Genomic DNA, 20,509 nt, shown 5'->3' with positions numbered 1-20,509 from the left:
GGGTCAGCTACCTAGCCAGCTCAAACTCGGGAATCAAACTGGTGCTGCAGTGGCTGCCGATAGCTTCATAATGCTGAGACTTAAATTAATGCTTTGTGTCATCAGAGAGAACCCCAAAACTGTTCTTTCATGTACTTTGAAGTTTTTTTTATTGTTTCTAGAAGGGAGATCAAATCTGATCCCTGATAACTCCTTGCCTCCGAGCAAAAATTCATTTTGATGATATTTTAAAGAGAATCTTTAATAAATCTACCTGTGTTGTATTTGGACTGATGTTGACTGTGAGCACTTCTATGTCCAGATAGAACCTAGAGATGCCACTAGTCAGTTATAGGAGATGCCACTAGTCTTCCTCTACTTTGGCTATCATCAGATTTTTAACTAGAGACTTCTTTCTTCTTTAAATCAAGAGGAAGGGGGCCTCCCTGGTGGCGCAGCGGTTGAGCTCTGGGTTGCGAAACTTCCCACAGCCTCTGCGGTGCCGATTCAATCCCCGGCTGCTCCCAGGCCACCTGAGGAGGGTCCCACATGGCGCGCAGACCTCTCCTGCCGCCCGCTGCTCTACTCCTCGCTCTGGCTGCTCCCCGGCCACCTGAGGAGGGTCCCACATGGCCTGCAGACCTCCCCTGCCGCCCGCTGCTCTACTCCGCGCTCTGGCTCTGGTGAATTCTCTCACCCTCCCGCGCTTCTGACTGTACCCAGTGCTTGTATAACTAAATAAATAAATCTTAAAAAAAAAAAAATCAAGAGGAAGGATATATTGAGTATCTTTTATGTACCAAGTGTGTGTTAAGGAGTTAAATATATTGCCTTAACAATAACCCTGTGATTAACTGTCTTCATTCAGTGAAGTTACTGAAGTAGAAACATTAAGTAATTTGCCCAGGGTCGAAAAACAAGCAGATAGTCAGCATATAAACCCAAGCCTGTGGGACCCAAGGACCCAGTGTTTCTAGTTCACAGTAGGACCATAAAGCTAATGAGGGCCTTCATAGGTTATTTGTCAGAGTACAAGAAGATAGCTACTGAAACCAACTTAGAACAGTTTTTCTTATCTGCCTTTGCAACAAGAGTAAGCATTTTACAACATCTAAGTAAAAATAATCATTTAACTAGGAAGAATAGTTTTGATTGAAGTTTGTCAAGTGACAGGAAGGAAAAGGGATAAGAGAGCAGTTGTTAAGAAACAAAGGAAGAATGTGGTTTTAGAAATGCTAGGTCAAGAAAACATTGTAACAATTAACTTACAGAGGGTGGAAGAGGAAAAAGGAAGAAATTATTCTAAAATGACATGCTTTGAAAAGCTGCTAGAGCAATGCAGAAGCACATGGCAGTGACCCCACTGCTGTCACTGCAACCTTTCATTCCCTTCTAGACAAGCAAAGAGTGAACTCAAAATAAAGGGGAAAGAAAGGAATGTTTAGTATCAACCAGCATTGCCAAGATAAAATGTTTTGGATTGATTCCCAGTGCCAAAGCACAGTAAAAATTAACATTCCTCATATATTTTTAGAATTGTGTTCCACCCGAATTGGCTTTAATTCCAGTTTTTATCAATGTATGGGTGCATAATGTCTTAGGATTTTTTTTTTAAAATATCTATTACCTTTGTTAGACTCTGAAGGCAATATCTTCTAAGTAATATAAATAAGTATGAAGTAAGTTTTATGGCAGTTTCCTCACATTTGGCTCTTATCGGTTATATGACACAATACCCTGTTGGAAAACAACAGACTCATAAACCTCAGATGGTTTTGAGAGGTCAAGATTTGAGTTTATATTGTTATTGACCTGGACTAACCATAGTTGAATTATTTGTAAGGTGAGGCACATAGTTACTCAGCAATGGAGAGTTTTTAATAATATTTATAAATGAGAATATGACAAGGGCTTTGAAATGGAGACAGTAACTGTGATAGGAAATATGTACTATTTATCCCCCTGGAAACCATCAGAATTCTATAAATTTTTATTAGGGAAAGAAATTATGAGGAGAGTTGGTTTTACAACATTAATGACAATTATGCAAGAGAAATCACTTTAATTCATTAAAAAATAGAACTTGACAATAAGGACAATCTCTACTCATTAAATCCCAGGAAATCTCTTGACTTTCCCCAGTCACCTCTTCCATATTCACAGGGCCCCTGCACATTTCCCATTTAGTTGTGGTAGTTTTCCATTCCAGCCTGTGAACTCCTGCAAAGCAGACACACTGTCCCTCCTTTCATATCTAAGAGCCAAGCAAGATGTTGAACATATAGTAGGTACTTGATTATTCTACTGTGAGGCCCACTTCTTCTTTCTTTTCTTTTTTTTTTTTTTTAAGTAACAAACACCTTTCATCTTACTTTAAATTTTTGGCCTACTACATTCTATTTTAAAGTCCTGGAAATCTGGATGTAAAGCTTAATGGGAAAACCTAAATTTCTAGATCTAATATCATTCTCTGCTCAATTTTTTAATTAAAAACTTATTTATAGATTCATAAAGCATCTATCAACTAAATTTTATTCACTCTTTCAGGAACATCTTTTGAATATCAGGGTGTGAGCCCCAACTCTTACTGTCTGTCCTTAATGTATAAGCATTGCTACCTTTGTATGTTTGAAAGTGGGAAGCATAAGTGCTTACATGTAGCTAGAAACAAAGAAAAAAATTCAACCTGTTTTTGTTTCTTTTTTATTGGACTTTTATTTTTTTTTAAGATTTATTTTTTCATGCATACAAGAACTGGGGTACAGGCCAGATGTGCGGAGGGTGAGAGTATCCACCAGAGACAGAATGGGGAATAGAACAGGTTAGACTGATTGAAACACACTGTTGAGGGGAGCAGGGGGCGAGTCAGGAGAGATCTGCTGCACCATGTGGGGATCTCCCTGGCCAGGGATCGAACTCGTGCTGCAGTGGCTGGGGATAGCTTCATAGGTTGCATCTTAACCCCTTGCGCCACGAGGGAGGCCCTGGATTTTTATTTTAAATATAAAGCATGCTTAGTCTAATAGTTCGGCTAGTACAAAGGTATATAAAAAAAGCGAGTCAGTCTTCTTTGTCATTCAGTCTTTATATTCTTATGCTGCTCCCAGTCAGATATTTATGCTCATATAAGTAGCATTTGTACTTTAATTTCATGGAGATTACCCTAGGTAAACACACTTTTTTATACTGAGTAACTTTTTTTTTTTTTCCCACTTTGCAAGGTTTATTTAGTCTTGTTTGTTGACAGGGGAGGGTGCAGTTGGAGGAGGGTTCCCAGGGATTGCTGTAGCCCTACCTTCAGCTTGACTATGTGAGGAGACCATCTCTGGTGCTGGTGGTCAAGGAAACCAGCCAGGCAAGATCAGCCAGAAGGCACTGATTTCAAGACTTTGTATTTATTTCACCCTTGGCTGCTTCTTGACTGATTTCCCAGTGTCCTTCCCCCTGGGAACATGAGGCTGATGGTTCTGCCCCTTTTGCCCAGAATCTGATTACTAGGAATGTCTCTTCTACTCTGGTATTTTGCAGTGACCTGCAGCTTTTCATTGATTTTCATCACCAGGTCCTTCTGTGTCAGCCTCTTGCTCTGCCCGCCCTGCTAGATCACCTTGCTCACCTCCAGGGTGAGCTGGTCATGGTGCAGCTTCTCAGACCCCTGGTCTAACTTGGCCTTGTTCTTGGTGACCAAGTACTATTTATTCTGGATAGTGTCCCATTTTCCCACATTTTCTCCTTGTCTCTAAAGATTTATTTATTTATGCATACAAGAACAGGGGAGTAGGCCAGAGGTACGAGAGTGAGAGGCTTCACCAGAGACAGAGTAGGGAGAAGAACAGGCAGATCTTCTGAAATATACTGCTGAGGGGAGCAGCAGGCGAGACGGGAAAGGTCTGCTGCGCCATGTGAGCTTGCTCCCTGGAGCCAGGGGTCGAACTCATGCTGCAGATAGTTTCATAGTGGTAAGACTTAACCCATTGCGCTGCCAGAGAAGCCCCTGTGCCCCCTCCCCTTTTTTTTTGTGGGGCCCTTGCCCGGTGGCCAGGGATCGAACTGGCACTGCAGAGGCTGTGGGCAGCCTCGCAACCCAGCGCTCAACCGCTGCATCACCAGGGGAAGCCCTGTGCCCCTTTTTTTATGGTAAAATACACAACGTAAAATTTACCGTTTAAACCATTTTAAAGCATACAGTTCAATGGCATTAAGTATATCCATATTGTTGTACAATAATCACCACCATCCATCTCCAGATAGATCTTCTCATGTGGCAGAGGTAAAATTCTGTACCCATTAAACAACAACTCCCCATTCCCCCAAGCCCCAGTTCCTGAGAGCTACATTCCACTTCTGTCTCCATGAATCTGACTGATTCTACAGTTAAAATCATACAGTACTTATCTTTTTGTGACCAGATTATTTCACTTAACATTAATGTTCTCAAAGTTCATCCATCATACTGGAGCATGTGTCAGAATTTCCTTCTTTTTTAAGGTTGAATAATATTCTTTTGTATGTTCATAACCACATTTTGCTCATCTAGATAATCATTTGTCAGTGAATACTTAGCTGGCTTCCACCTTTTGACTATGAACGTAGATATACAAATATCTGTTCAAGTCCCAACTTTCAATACTTTTGATGGTATACATGTAAATGAAGTTGCCGGATCATATTGTAATTGTTAAGTTTCTTGAAGACCCACCATATAATTTTCTGCACCATTTTATATTCCTATCAGCAAGTATACAAGTATTCTCCACATCCTCATCAACTCTTGTTATTTCCTCTTTTTATGTAATAGTCATTCTAATGGGTGTGAGGTGGTATCTCATTGAGGTTTTGACTTGCATTTGCCTAATGATGTTGAGCATCTTCTCATATGCTTATTGATCATTTGTATATTTTCTTTGAGAGATATCTGTTCAAGTTCTTTGCCCATTTTTTATTTTTTTAAATAAGAAATTTTGACTTGAAGGGAAAACTCTCTAGGATTCATTTCATTTAGAGTAATTTATCCTTACTTAAGGACAGATTGCCCTACATGTAACAGCTATGTATAAAAAAAATTACAAAATTATCCTTGGTTTTTACAATGACAAATGAACAACATTAAAATTCCCCAATCAAATAGGGTATGCAAAATTTTTATTTTATTATTTTTGTTGTTGTTGAATATGAAGAGTAAAATAACTTACTGGAATATAAAGTTAAGAGCTGAATGAGGGCCTCCCTGGTGGCTCAGTGGTTGAACGCTGGGCTGCGAAGCTGCCCGCAGCCTCTGCTGTGCCGGTTCCATCCCTGGCCACTGGGTGAGGGTCCCACATGGCGCTCAGACCTCTCCTGCCGCCCGCTGCTCCCCTCAGCAGCGTACTTCCTCACTCTGCCTGTTCTACTCTCCGCTCTGGCTCTGGTGAATTCTCTCGCCCTCCCACGCTTCTGACTATACCCAGTGCTTGTATGAATAAATAAATAAATCTTTAAACAAAAAAAAAAAAAGACCTGAACAAGCATGCCTCGAATGGAGAAAGGCCGTATTTTCACAGAACCAATATTTTTTCCCCATCCTATCTTCATTTGATGTCAATCAAACATACTGTTGTCCATTTAGCTTTAAAACATGCAATATGCTTTTGCACACACACCATTTATGTACAATAAAGGAATGGGGAAGGAGAAATGAAAGATTGGAGAAAACGATATTGTAGTAATCAGGGTCTGGTAGAACCAAATTGCAGTTTTTTAATTGAGAATGTCTTGTTCTGGAGAAACAGTTTTGGAGTAAAGCACCAGATTCCCTTTTTAGTGGACACTGAAACATGTATGTCTGTTTCACTGGTTGGCTTCCCATCAAATTTGAATCTAATCTGCCTCATTGACAAACCCTGTCGTTCACAATAGAGTTTCAAGTGGTATCTGCCTCTTAATTTTAAAGAGCACCGCAGAACCATCCTAACTGGCCACCTTTAAATTAACATGGTCGTTATTCTTATTGTTGACTCCTTCCTTGGGTTTTACTTTAGCCCTGGGAAGGGCCAGTCTGCTCTGCTCAGCTGACATTTCAAAAAAGTCACCAGATCTGCACTGAACAAGCACATAAGCAGGCAGCACTTGGAGGCTCTTTGCCCATTTTTGAATTGGGTGGTTTTTTTGTGAGTTTTAGGCATTCTTTATATATTCTAGATATTAATCCCTTATCAGATAAATGATTTGCAAATATTTTCTTATTCTGTGAGTTGCCTTTTCACTATGTTGTCCTCTGATGTACAAAAGTTTTTAATTCAAAGTCCAGTTTATCTATTTTTTTTCTTTTGTTGCCTTTGCTTTTTGGTGTCATGTTCAAGATATCATTGCCCATTCCAATTGTCATGAAACTTTTCTTCTAAAGTTCTAAGAGTAGGGCCTCCCCAGTGGCGCAGTGGTTGAGCACTGGGTTGCGAAGCTGCTCCCCGGCCACCGGAGGAGGGTCCCACATGGCGCGCAGACCTCTCCTGCCCCGCTGCTCCCCTCAGCAGTGTACTTCGGTCCTTCTGCCTGCTCTGCTCCCCGCTCTGACTCTGGTGAATTCTCTCACCCTCCCGTGCTTCTGACTACCCAGTGCTTGAATAAATAAATAAGTAAATAAATCTTAAAAAAAAAATAAATAAAGTTCTAAGAGTTTTGTAGTTTTAATTTTTACGTTTAGGTCTTCAATCCATTTGAATTTGTTTTTGTAAGGTGTAAGGATCTAACTTTATTCTTTCGTTTGTAGATATCGGGTTTTTCTCAGTACCATTTGTTGAAAAGGCTGTCCCATCAAATAGTCTTGGGACCTTTCTCAAAAATCATTTAACTCTGTGTGTGAGGGTTTATTTCAGACTTTCCTCATTTCCTAATTATTTCGGATTTTCTGTTTCCTATTTCATTTTTAATGGGTGTTATTTATCTAAATATATTTTTCATTTTTAATGGGTGTTATTTATCTATAATATGGATATATTATAGTTTATTCAAATATTCCTCTACTGGTGGACATATAGGTTAATTGAGGCTTTTGCTACTACAATGTTGCAGCAAACATCCTAGAATATAAGTTTTATATCTTGGTGCTCTTATTTCCACATAATGGATTCACAAAAATGGGATCATTAGGTTTTTAATTCAATAGATGGGTTTTTTTTTTAAATAGGCTTTTTTCAACATCCTTGGTAGTGTTTAGAAGTGTATTTATTGTCTCCCAGTATGATCAGTTTAAAATGAAAAAAACCTTTACAAGTCATTATTTAACAATGAAAAGTAAATGGATACTGATAAATATTTGTTATATATTTAAAAGACATTTTACTCTTAGTTTTAAAAAGAAAGAAAACTGTCCTTTCATAACTCAAAAAATGAAAGTGAGAATATTTATTTCTGTGTGCAGTTGAATAAGTAAATTAACATTTTGAAACAATCAGGTGTTAGGTATTTTTCCTGCTTTCAACCACTTTCTTGAAGTAAGCAAGCTAGCCAATGGCTTCTAATTTTTCCTAGCTTAATGCAGATACTGAAAGAGAAGAGGGAGAAGAGTTTGAAGACAACATGGATGTTTTTGATGACAGCAGTTCCAGCCCTTCTGGTACCCTAAGAAATTATCCACTCACCTGTAAAGTTGTTTATTCCTACAAGGTTTGTATTTCTCTTATATATTGCTCATATTAAATTGTGACAACTCTAAAGATACATTGACTGTGTCTGCCTAGCCTCTTATGCTACGTTTAACATAAAATTGGTATTCGGTTAATGTACTGAATTATATAATAATATAATGGTGAAGAGTCTGGGCTCTGACATCTGACTGCCTGGGTTAAAAATTTGCCACTTACAAGCTATATGATCACACTAGTCACTTAGTCTCTGTGAGTCTAATTTTTTATTTTATTTAAGACTGCCAGTAGAAAAACACTTTTTTTTTAAAGATTTATTTTATTTATTTATGCACACAAGAGCTGGGGTTTAGGCAGGAGGTGCAGGGTTGGGGGGGGTTGTGTGTGAGAGGATTCACCAGAGACAGAGTGGAAAGCAAAACAGGCAGATCTACTGAAATACACTGCTGAGGGGAGCAGCAGGTGAGACAGGAGAGGTTTACTGTGCCATGTGAGTTATCTCCCTAGCTGGGGACTGAACTCATGTTGCAATGGCCGCTGATAGCTTCATAGTGCTGAGACTTAACCTTACCTTTATAAACTTCCATCACACTGAGAAAAACAGACTCTTCTCTAGGGTCTAAAGCATGCAGATGATCTGGCCCCTGCCATTCTCCCTAGCTTCACATCAGACCATTCTCCCTACCCAACTCACTCACTACATGTTAGCCACTGAGGTTGCCTTTCAGTTTTCAAAAGCACCAGGCTCCTTACTTGAAAACTTTGCACTTGCTGCTCCCTCTGTCTTGAACTCTTTTCCCAAGTCTTGGTTGGCTGCCCACTGTACTTCATTGAGGCTCAGCTCAAATAGTGCCCCCTTTGTCACCACTCTCTCTCCCAATATCCTCTTGTACTCTTATTTACATTCTAGCACCTACAGCCTAGCCAAAGTTAATCTTACTTTTGTTTTCATGTTTGTTTGTCTGACTCCCCACTAAAGGTCTATGAAGGCAGAAACCTTGTCTGTGTCTATGTACCTCGGTACCTCAGATATTTGCCTGGCACATCATAGGTCTTCAATAAATTATTGTGGAATTATGTAAGGAAGGCATGAACAAATGAATCCTCTTCTGGCTCCCATGCTGATAGAGACCCAGTGCTTTAGTGATAACAAGAGAGAGAGGGTCTGGAGACACCTTCAGCAGTCATACCCAGCATAGTCTCATGCCTAACACTACCATCGCTGGATAGCCAGAGTTAGTAGTGTGTACTCCTCAATATGAGTGCCCACCCACACCTTTTTTAGTTTAACATCTTTTTATAATATATTTAAATTAATAATACTTCTTCTTTTTTGAGAGTGTTGTGGTTATTTTGTGTTTTTTTCCCCCAGTGTTAACTGTGTAATAATTTTGGAAATTTGAAGTCATTTTCTGGGATACTTGAAAGGTGTTATTATTAAGTTAGGGTTGGGAATGTTTTCTCATCTCATTTCCCAATAAAATATTTACTCTGAAGTTCCAGAATTAAGATCTAACATCCTTAAATGGAGAGGGTCCTCAGTGTGATTATAAACAGCTCACATTCATCCAGCTTTCCTTCTACCCCAGAAATGTGCCTATGGCAAACCAGACTACAAAATTCTGTTTGGTCAGGTAATCATTAAGCAAACATGTATTGGGTGCTCAATATGTGATTAAGTTTTAGAGGTGGAAGAACGGATGTAACAAATTCCTAGGCCCCCCAAAACAAGTGGTCGGGGGGAATACACATAAAACTGGAAAGTAGAGTATGTATGAAAGCATTTGTGAAGGAGGTAAAAACCAGTAATTAATTCCTCCTGTAATGGTTAGGAGAAAATGTATATGAGTTGGCATTTCAATTGGTCATGAGTATTATCTTTCTCAATGCAGTGAGAAGGTATAGGGGAGGGCAAGAGCCTTCTAGGCAAAGAGAACAACAAATACAGAGACACCATTTGATGAAATAATGGGGTGCTCAGTAAATGTTAAATTCAGTGGTAGTAGACCAGAACTGAGGTTTGGCTTCTATCCTGGATGTCCCTGATCAGGTGCCTTGTTGTGGTACAGCTACTAGAGAGGGCAGATTAGGATAGAGAGAGACTAACTGTAAGCCTAATAGTGATTCCTGTAGTTAAGACTAGCAAAGAAGGCCTAATGAGAACAAAAAAAAAAAAAAAATTTAAAGATTAGATTTAAAAATCTTAAAAATGCCCATGACTGTTGATCCTGCTAGCATCTGTCCTAAGGAAATGACCCAAGCATTGAAAAACATTTTGGATACAAAATGTTTTTCCTTCATAGTACTACTTTATAATAGCTCGAAGTTGGCAGTCTAGTAGAAATAGCTAAATAAATTAACCATTTGTATAATGTGACCATAACATAATATTATGAAGATAATTGAAAATTACCTAGTGAGTAGAGTTTTTTATGTAATAAGAAATGCTATGTTATATCAAAAAAAGTAAGATGCCAAATTGTATGTACTTAAGATCTCAATTTTGTGAATTTTACAACTTTTCTATCTTGAGCATATTTTACTTCATAATCGGGAAAAAGCATATTAAGAAAAATAGGAAATTTGGAGAAATTGTTGTAGGAATAAAGAGCATGGCTGCTTCTGGAGTTCTGACTCCCTGCATATTAGACTTCAGGAGGCAGTGTGAGACCATGTGTCTATTTAGTCACCATTTTGTCACCACTTGCTGTCTTTCTTTGGGGTAAGTGAGAAGAATTACATTCCCCGCCTTATGCAAGTCATTCTAATACGAAGCCCATGAGGGCAAATAGCTAACTAGAGTGCTGTGGTAGTTAATATCAGAGCCTTCTAACAACAAAAGGAAAAAGAAGCAACCAGCTCAAAGTCTTGCCATGGAATCAGGAAAAACATCTCTGTTATATAAGTGCCTTTTGCTGGTATATTTCAAGGCATAGTGCGTTTTCATTATTAGCAAAAAAAATTCCACCGGAAAGACAATCAAAATGAATGATTTTTTCATTTATATTTTGAAATCAGAGGTAATTTACTTAAAATTGTAGTCCTAGAGTATTTCTGTAAATACCATTTTTTGATCTGTAGCAGCTGTGGCAACGTCCATACTCTGGGTTTAATGAAATGTTATAGTGCACATAAAATGGGAAATGAGTCTAAGGAAGCGACCCATTTCCTTCCTTATTTTTGTTTGTGTAACTTAGATATTTTACACTTTGAGACTGTGGGATTTGAAAAACTCTGTGGTCTTAGGTGATGCTTGTAACTGATCTTGGGATGTGGGGAAAGTTTTTAAGACTATTCACTGGAGAGCTAGAAGGTGCCAGCAGGACCTTCCCTATTACATGTGTTAGGCGAGTCTCTTTAGGAAACAAAGCCACATAGTCTCTCTCTACCCCCTCTGCAGAATTCCTGAGAGTTTGCTCTTAGATTCTACTGTCTCAAGGGCAGTATCTGGGCAGCTGGAGCTAGTGGACTCCTGTCAAGGATAATAAAACCAGTTAGCGGCTTCTGCAGAAGCACCCAAGTGGATCAACCCAGTCTCCACAGTTAAGTTGGAGCATAATAAATCCAAACTCTGACTGGATCTCAATCATTTCCTTTCCCACAACCTTGTTCTCTCGGCTACTCTTTTTCAGTGATTCCAGATCAATTCTAGGTGCTGCTCAAGCCGTCATCGAATCCATGCACATAGTTCTTTGCATTTTCACAGCATGCACCTCCATAGTAGCCCATGGTGCAGTTCTAATTTAGTGCTTTCTCCTTTGCCTGTGCTTCCAAAATCATCTGGCTTATTCATCCCACATTGACTCCATCTTCCCAAGAATGGCAGGATTGTCATTTTGAAGAAATGGAGGCATCAAGAAGTTGAATACCTTAACAAATAGATACATAAGCTGGAACGGGAACCCTGGTCCTCTACTTCCAGCAGACAGCTCTGAAAATTGAGCCTGGTTGCCTCTTGAGGATTCCGTTTCTCCAGTTTTTGTTGTGGCTTTATTTTGTTTAGTTTTTTAAAGTAAAACTTCACCTCATTATGATAGTTTTACAACACTTAAATTTTTATTTTCAGTGTTTTCCAAAATCATTTCAGTATTTTGATCCCCAGTTTTTGTTATGATCAGCTCACATCTGCTCTTTATCTAACCTTTTTAATTTTGTCCATGACCATCCTACATTGCAGGCTTCTCAACCAGATGAGTTGACCATTGAGGAACATGAGGTGTTAGAAGTGATTGAAGATGGAGATATGGAAGACTGGGTAAAGGTATATTCCTTTGCTCATATCGCCCCTTCTTGTGACATTTTTAGGAGTTTATTTTGGTTCTTGTTATGCCCTGTCCAAATTGTGTGTGCAAACCTGTTTTGTCACATGTCTTTTACTCAGGCTCGAAATAAAGTTGGTCAAGTGGGTTATGTGCCAGAAAAATACCTACAGTTTCCCACCTCGAACAGTCTGCTGAGCATGCTGCAGTCCTTGGCTGCTTTGGACAGTCGGTCACACACATCCAGCAATTCCACGGAGGCCGAACTCGTTTCAGGCAGCCTCAACGGAGATGCCAGTGGTAAAGACTGAAACAAGGCACTCTTTATTTGGTCACATTTGGCCTAAACTCTATTACCCTGGAGTAAGCCTTTTAAAAGCACATTATTCCTAGTATATGTTTTCCTTTATTTTATCACATCCAATACAGTAGAACCTCAAAGTTCATCTTCAATGAGTAAAAACATTAAAGCTTTATCCTTATTCTATGAAGTGTGCCCTTTAGCTGTCACTGGAGCATAGGGGTGGTTGCAAAAAAAGAACATAACTATCAGTGTTCTTACTGGAGCTTTTTCTCTCTTGTTACCTAGTCTGTTTCGTGAAAGCACTTTATGACTATGAGGGCCAAACAGGTGATGAATTATCATTTCCTGAGGGAGCAATCATCCGAATTTTGAACAAAGAAAACCAGGACGACGATGGCTTCTGGGAAGGGGAATTCAATGGGCGGGTTGGAGTTTTCCCATCGGTGCTAGTGGAAGAACTTTCAGCCTCAGAAAATGGCGACACTCCATGGATGAGAGAGATTCAGGTACATGAGAGGGGAGAGCACTGATTTAAAATGTTTGGTTGTTTTTTTTAAAGATTTATTTTATCCATTTATGCATACAAGAGCTGGGGTGCCGGCCAGAAGTGGGGGCGGGGAGGGGGGGTTGTGTGAGACAATTCACCAGAGACAAAATGGGGAGATTGACTGAAATACACTGCTGAGGGGAGCAGCGGTGAAACCGGAGAGGTCGGCTGTGCCATGTGGGTAGCTCCCTGGCCAGGGATCGAACTTGTGCTGCAGCGGCTGCTGATAGCTTCATAGTGCTGAGATTCAACTCCTTGGGCCACCAGGGAGGCCCCAACTTAAAATATGGAGACTTAAAGAAAATTTAAGAAAATTACTTTTTAAAGTAAATTACTTTAAAGAAAGTAAATTACTTTAAAGAAAATTATTCCAGTGGATCTATAGACAAAAGTGGGCTGTAGTCCCAGCTTTATCCTTACCCACCCCAGTCCTCAGATGCAAGGTTTCTGCAAAACTGAATTTGGGAAAGTGGGGACTCATCAGTCAGCCTCTTGTGTCATGGCCATATTACACCTCCAGTTCTCCCTCATTTTGTTCTCTGAGTCAGTTCACCAAAATGCTAAATTGAATGTGGCATACATTTCATGGAAAGAAGGAAACAAACCAGAGAAGGAATGTATTTCACAGTGGTTAGTTAATGTAAAAATATTAGCTTGCTTTCTCTCTCCCTCCCTCCCTGTCAGGGCTCCCTGCCCAGCCCAGGTCCTGCCCATCCATTCCAGAGAACTAATGAGCCTGAGAGAACCTAGTTCCACTCTTGTGACCCTTGGCTTAGCTCATCTTAGCACAAGTGTCTTTGCAGGGAACCCCTAATTCAGAAAGAACTGTCACAGCAGGCCTGGCAGGTCAATAACCATAAGAAATGTCCTTGTATCAAGTTTGTGTGATATTGTGTATACTTAGCTGACATTTACCAAACCTGGGGAAATCAGAAACTTAGCCATTTATTTTATTTTCACAAAGCAATGCAACTTGCACCTTTTTTTACTCTTCACTATGAATTGACTAAATTGCCTAATTTGATGTTTTCAGTAGAACTCTAGAGAATATTTTGGCTTGATTATTATGTAAGATAAAGTTAGTAGTATAATGAGAAGAAAGTTAAATGCAACACAAAATTGGGACTTGGGGGTTGTTATTTTGGCCTCATTTGCTTCTAATGAGGCTGACCCAAAATGTTAATAGTTGTAATTTAGCTCCGGAGACAAGTAATTTGCCTGGAGTAGAGAAGTAGTTCCCCTCTCTTGCTCAGGTGAGCACTTTGTACCCTCTCCTCCCTCTGCTGCAGATCTCTCCTTCCCCCAAGCCGCCCGGCTCCCTGCCCCCCCTGCCGCTGTACGACCAGCCTCCCAGCAGCCCTTTCCCCAGCCCGGATAAGAGGAGCTCCCAGTACTTCCCCCGTTCTCCTTCGGCAAATGGTAAGCGCCCTCCTGGGCTTGGGTCTAAATGCATTTTTATTCAGAAATCCACTTGCTCACCTGAGCAGCAAGCAGATGTACATCAGCATCTTCATTGTTCAGCAGCACAAATCGAATGAGCTTCCTTGGTCCCTTCCTCTCTCTTAGAAAACAGCTTCCATATGGAATCACCAGGATTCTCGCAGGCAACAAGGCATACTCCTGAGACCTCATATGGCAAACTGCGACCTGTAAGTCTCCTATCCGGCAGGATTATAGGATGCATAATTGTTCCAAATTGAAAGCTAGAAATTAGTGTTTCTCCACGGCTCTTATGTTGTTAGGAATCCCTGCGCCCCATGCAAGGGTGAGCTGGGTTCAGGAGGTAGAAAGAGCTATTAAATAGGAAGGCTATGACAACTCTCTTGGCGGATTGACCCCCTCATCCCTCCAGTACTCTGGTATCACTCTTGACACCTCTCTGGCCCTACCTCCCACAAGCAGCCATCACCCAAATCCTGCCCAGTTTACCTTGGAGGGAGCTGTCAAATCCCTTCGCTTCTCTATTCCCTCGCTGCATGAGCACTAGTTCAGGCTAACGTTAATTCTCACTCAGATGACAGCTGTCCCAAATTTGTCATTTTACTTGTCCTTTTCCCCTCTTCACTCTTTTCTTCAAACTGTCACCTGAGTCATCTTTTCACACACCTGATACTGCCGTTTAAAATCCACCAAAGACTCCTCTTTGCCTACAGAATAAAGCTCAGCTTTCTTCACGTGGCTTACCAAGGCCCTTCACTACTGAACCCCAGCCTACCTCTCAAGCCACATCTCTTGCAAGTCTCCTTCCAAGACATGTTGAAAGGTTTTCAGTTCTTCCGGCACTGCTCTCATGCTTCCAGCTCCAAGCCTTTGCTTTGGCTAAGACTTTGAGAGATACATGACTCTTGTGCCCACAAGACTTCCAGTTCAGGCTAGAACCTGTTCTTGGGTTTTTGCATTTCATCTAGAACAGTAACTCCTCAGTGTGGGAAATAGTGAAAATTAGGTTGAAAGCTCATGCTAAGAATACTTCTGGGGCACTGGTGTCCTTCAATACATAAGTGGTTGGGGCTTGGATACTCTAGGCACTGGATCAGGAAGCTAACTGACAATCCATGTAATTGTTTCCTGCAAAGGTCCGAGCAGCTCCCCCTCCACCTACACAGAATCACCGAAGGCCAGCCGAGAAAATTGAAGATGTGGAAATCACGCTGGTGTGATGATGGGCTTGCCTGTGCATTAGTACTACAATCAAGGCCAGGCTTGGTGTTTGGTCAGTCTTGTGTTTTAGGCACCTTTGCATGAGGATGACTCTTGAACAGAGCAAAAACATGGAGAATTATATGTGACTGGGTGGCCTGGTGGACTCCTCCCACATTTTGAATATTTTGTGCCTTTTTTTGTTGTCATTTTCTATGTCATCTCTCCTACCATAGCACAAATCCTAGTGGACCCTGGAAGCAAAGGGGATAGCTCTTGTGCCTAACAGTGGTCTACATTTCTATGAGACTCAAGACCAGGCCTGTTCAGGGCACAGTCACAGAGACTGATCATGTGCACTCGTACAGTATATTACTGTGGCCACAGGATGTGGCAGAGATTCTCATCTTTCTTCAAGTGACTTTTGCTCGTCTGATTGAGTTTAATCAGATCACGTTGGCTACATAAAGAAGCAGATAGAGGGATTTCAGGTGAGGCTGGCTCCTCCCCACAGTTAGTCCCCAGACTGAGAAAGTGAAACCTTATTCGTAAAAAAGTGGACTGTCCTGACTTTAGCGCCAATTGCATTAATGCACATCTCTTCCACAACTAACAGATTTAAAACAGTAACCAGTGTCCTTTGTATTAATATTTATGCCATTCATTTAGAATTAGTGGAGCTAATATGGAGGGGCTGAACTAGTAGCCAAATCTTGTCCATCACATAGACTAGTAGAAAGGAGGCTTAAGGCTAAAGCAGAAATGGAGCTTCCAAGTCTGATATGAGCCAGTTTAATGTTCTTTTTGTATTTGGGTATTTTTCATCTTAATTTTTGCAGCATATACTCTTCTGACTGGTATCCTTAGAATCTGAATGTCTGTAAATTGAGGACACATACCTGCATTGCTGAGCTTCTCTACTGGGAAGCCCCTAGTATTTTATTCGCATTATTTTATTCCCAAGCCAGTGCACTGGCCCCAGCAGCCAGGTTATGACAGGTGCAGACCAGCGGCTACCCCCACCATGAAAAATGTGGCTTCCCGGTCCCAGTAGCCTAACAGTGGCCCACATTTCCTTGGGAGGAAGAACTTGTGGTGTACAGAGAAAACCAGCCTATCTGAAAAAGGACTTGCACACCCTGCACAAGTGCAAACTGATGAAGAAAATCAAGTTCTCCACGTCACAAGGAGAGCCAAGAGTAGCTCTCTCCACAGCTAGCAGCAGGTGTCCCCAGAGTGGGGTTCTGTCAGCTCTGCACCTGTGCAAGGTAGGGAGTGCCTGACCTAGGAACTAAGGAATATTTGCCAGTTGCTTATTTTCTTAAGAAATCAAACTTACAGAAGTTAAATCAAAAGTTGTATTATGCTTTGAAAACTCCATCCCTCCTAAGAATCTTTAAAAACTTGAAATGCTCGCCAAATGTCCCTGTGGGATTTTTGACCAAAAGTATGGTCATAGTTGAAGAAATTTTCAGCTAGTCATTTGATCACTTCAGTGACAACACCCATTAATGAATCTTCTCCATGATTTGGGGCTTTTCGTTTTGTTTTGCCTTTCTTAACCTGTTGATCTATTTGAGGTCTTTTGTGTTTATCAAACTTATTCTTAAGTTTAAAAAAGAAATTAATTAGGGTGGTTTTTTTAAGATTTTCAAGTTTGCCAGCATGTTAAAAATCTTTAAAGCACTTTACAAATTTTCAAAGTGCTTATTTAAATCAGGCAGTTCTTGCCACCCAGTCTTGTATTCTTTCTAGCTAGCCAAATTGTCCTTGAATCTGGGTTTTCCACATTCTCAGAGGGTTATTTGAAATCTTTTGTTATATTTTAAAATATTTTTTGGAAGAGCTGCTAATTTTATTTTAAAAAAGTAAACAAAGTTGTAAAAAAATATGCCTCCTTTTTAAAAAGAACCCCTCCCTCCAGGACATGTAACCCAGCATCACAGTGCACAGGGCAGGCTCAGAGGGAGCGCCTCCGTGCAGATGTGCTTTCTTTACCATGGCTGTAAAAAGTTTGTATTTATTATGTATAAAATGTTGAATAATAAAAAAATGGAATTACGTTTTCTAAGTTTCCTTTTAAAAGTTTTGGGTAAACAGACTCTTCCAAACAGACAGTGCTTCCTATAAAGATGCCCCTAGGCCCTCCTTTAAACCGTACAGTAGATACAGAGGGGGAAATAAACTAATCCATCCGTGCGATGCCAAACAGTTTCTGATGCCATCTACCTGAGCGTGCTGTGTACGGATGCCAATGACAGAAATAGTGATCTTTGCTTTCAAAGTTTTCCCAATGGGAAAACAAAGACTAGTACACACACCTCATCACAAGGACTAACTAATGCAGCCAAACTGTAGCTTTATAGCACATCACCTGGTCCCTTTCCTCTGACCCTCCACTCCTAGCCATAGACCAAACAGACATTAAGTGGGAGGATGTCCTCTGGCCTTGGCCCTGCCACTACTTGATAGATTACCTTCCTCTCCAGGTTGTCCTATCCCCAGCTTTAAAAGGAGTTGAAAAAGATTGTTTCCAAAGACTTATCCAACTCTTATATTCTAGATACAGAGTGAGAACATTCCCCTAAAGGGTCACAATATTTGAAAACAAACTTACTAGCACACAGACTCCTCAGGCTGGCCAGAAATTATAAAGAAAATTCAAGCTGGACTCGCTCCACTGGGGCAAAGCAGACCCTCCTCACCTGTGCTGTGATCATACCTCAGGTGTGCTATTCTGTTCACTTACTGCCCCATCAGCTGTGGCGTTTGGCTTGGGGGCCAGTTACTACTTAGCCCTCTCTGAGTGACCTCATGATAAACTCTTGACTGCTCTGAATCTGCATTTGTTTATTATGAAGTTGTGTCTTATAAAAATACAACCAAATTACAGAAATTTTAGTTTAGAAGAGAGAAAATTGTTACTTGTCCAGAATCCTACTATTTGACACAACCAGTGTAACTTTCCTCCTAGACGCCCCTTGTTTTTGGTTTATTACAGCTTGATCTGCCAAGAACCCTGTGAATGCCAAAGAGCATCTTGTTCCTGGACCATTTTCCCCTGGTTCCACTGGCCAAAAACAAATGTAGTACTTCTGCCATGTCTGAGAGCTGGAGCCTGGGAATATTTTCCTGGAATGTTATCCTGAAACATACCAAACCCACAAGTAGGATTGACAACTCTTCCACACCGTGTACTAGACACTTCAGCATCCCTACTCTTGTCATGCGTTTACTCGTCTGAGGGGCGGGGGATAAGCATGGACGAAGTGCTGACCTCAAGTCCCTGGACTGTTAATTAGCTGTGACCCGAGATTTGCCACTTCTCCTTGTCCCTTGTTTTCCTCAACTGGTAAGTGGGAATAAGAAGGCAATATAAACATCTTATGATCCAGGAGGATCAAATAAGAAAATGTACAGATAAGCTGAAACTATTTTTGACTAGTGGACGTGTCTAGAGAAAGAAAATAGCCTGTATCCAACAAGGTATGTCTGAATCTCATAGGTAGGGGCACAGGTGCCCCCTGGACACCTGAGAACATCTTTAGGACCAGGACCACCTATATTCACTTGCTCTTTGCCCGGTCAGCAAACTTGCTTTCCCAGCCCATGTCCTGGGCTCTGGGGAACAAATGACTCAGGTCTGATCACCGAGGGGCTTACACCTGGGGAGAGGTGAGGAGCTTTGGGAATAGCATCTGAACCACATTGCATCTGCCAGGAGTGGGAAATGACTGAGGAGCAGTGAGAACTAGAACAGGGACTTTTCCAGGAGTCGAGTCCTTTCTCCCCTTCAGGCTCAGGAAGGCCGGAGATGAGTCAAAGCAGAGGAGGCCATACTCATACCACAGAACAGCCCCAGGGAAGAACTGTGTTACCTTTGAAGCCCAGAGCCTTGGGGGAGGAAAAGTATCACAGGTAGGCTAACTCCTTCCCCTGAAGACATCTGGCCAAGGTTTCGAAGGAACCTAGAACTGGGCCTCCAGAAAGCCAGGCCAGCCTCTCTATGTACAACCTGAGTCCAATTTATTTGAAGAGGGAGTCAGAGGCCTGAGCTTTTAATCCTAGCTCTGCTGTGTGACCGTATGCAAGGCCCTGACCCTCTCTGGGCTTCAGTCTGTGTACACAGCAATAGCAAAGACTGTTCCAGTTTTGGCATTAGGGACAAACTCAGGCTGGCAGCCTGCCCAAGTTTCGGCATACTGAAAGCCTAAAGAATACTGAGTACTAAAAATCTGCTCAGTATTGAGAGCTTGGAGAGGTTTCAGTAGCAGGGTTCGGTCCCTGTCCCCTCTGCTGAAGGGGGTGCAGCTTCCCAGCTGGCATTCCCTCAGCCTTTGTCACCCCCTCTTCATACCTGCCTCAGGCGTGTCTGGTCTTCTGAACTCTCTCCTCCAGAAAGCTTTTCCTCCAAGCAAGTTAAGGTGTGCATGTGCTCCCTGAGGTGAGCCAATTATACCCATGTCAGATCTGCCCCATGAAGAAAGAGGCTTAAAGGAATAGAGGTACTGCTGTCCAAGAATCAAGTCAAATCAATTCCTGAACGCCTGTTAAGAGTTACCCAAGCAGCCTTCACTACAGTTCTGAGGTACTTCCCCCGGCAATGGCGTAGCTGTTAATAGCCCACCAGGATTTATGTTCACCTCACTCCTGTGGCCATACATGTCCATCATTTCAAGGGATACTAACCCTCCAGGCTCAGGCCTGGGTGCCCAGGGCCCAGAATGGAGAAGAGAAGCAGAGAGGGATTTAGATTAGACCCACCATTTTGGGTGGTGGGTGGGTAGGTGGGAGGAAATAAAAAATACAGATAATCCAGCTGTGTAACCTTGTATCACTTAAGCTCTCTGAGCCTCAGTTTTCTCATTTGTGAAGGAGACACCTACACAAGGTGGTTGGGAGGAACAAGTGAAAAGCTGCATGAAAAGCACAGGGCCTGACACATAAGCACTCAGAAATGGTGACAACTGGAAGAAACACTGTCTTTCCAGCCATAGATCCCAGAGGGTTGAGAAATTGGCCTGGGCAGAGAGTAGGCTGCTGGCGACTCCTGGTGGCCACTGGATGAGCCAGGGTATGAAGGTGGCTGCCTCGGGGAGAGACTTCCAAGTCTTAGATTTGAAGGACACTGGACTCCTGAATCCTTGAGTAAGGAAATTTA

At 41.4% G+C, this 20,509-nt stretch overlaps 1 protein-coding gene across 2 annotated transcripts in view; it reads left to right on the top strand.

The window, feature by feature from the left end:
- The window catches only part of FCHSD2 (FCH and double SH3 domains 2), a gene marked incomplete at both ends in the record, with an annotated part of 210,848 nt that extends 195,480 nt beyond the window's left edge, over positions 1-15,368 (top strand). For both annotated transcript variants that reach the window (XM_084241012.1, XM_084241011.1), the window contains 7 exons: positions 7,486-7,620; positions 11,776-11,859; positions 11,980-12,157; positions 12,447-12,667; positions 13,998-14,127; positions 14,275-14,357; positions 15,285-15,368. In XM_084241012.1, coding sequence (XP_084097138.1) covers positions 7,486-7,620; positions 11,776-11,859; positions 11,980-12,157; positions 12,447-12,667; positions 13,998-14,127; positions 14,275-14,357; positions 15,285-15,368 — 915 coding nt within the window. The remainder of the gene's footprint in view (positions 1-7,485; positions 7,621-11,775; positions 11,860-11,979; positions 12,158-12,446; positions 12,668-13,997; positions 14,128-14,274; positions 14,358-15,284) is intronic.
- Positions 15,369-20,509: the final 5,141 nt, after the last annotated feature.

This window comes from Talpa europaea (assembly GCF_964194135.1).
Source record: "Talpa europaea genome assembly, chromosome: 1".
Classification (NCBI taxonomy): Eukaryota; Metazoa; Chordata; class Mammalia; order Eulipotyphla; family Talpidae; genus Talpa; species Talpa europaea.
The sequence above is the reverse complement of the archived record's forward strand: the minus strand, read 5'-3'. Positions and strand labels throughout refer to the sequence as shown.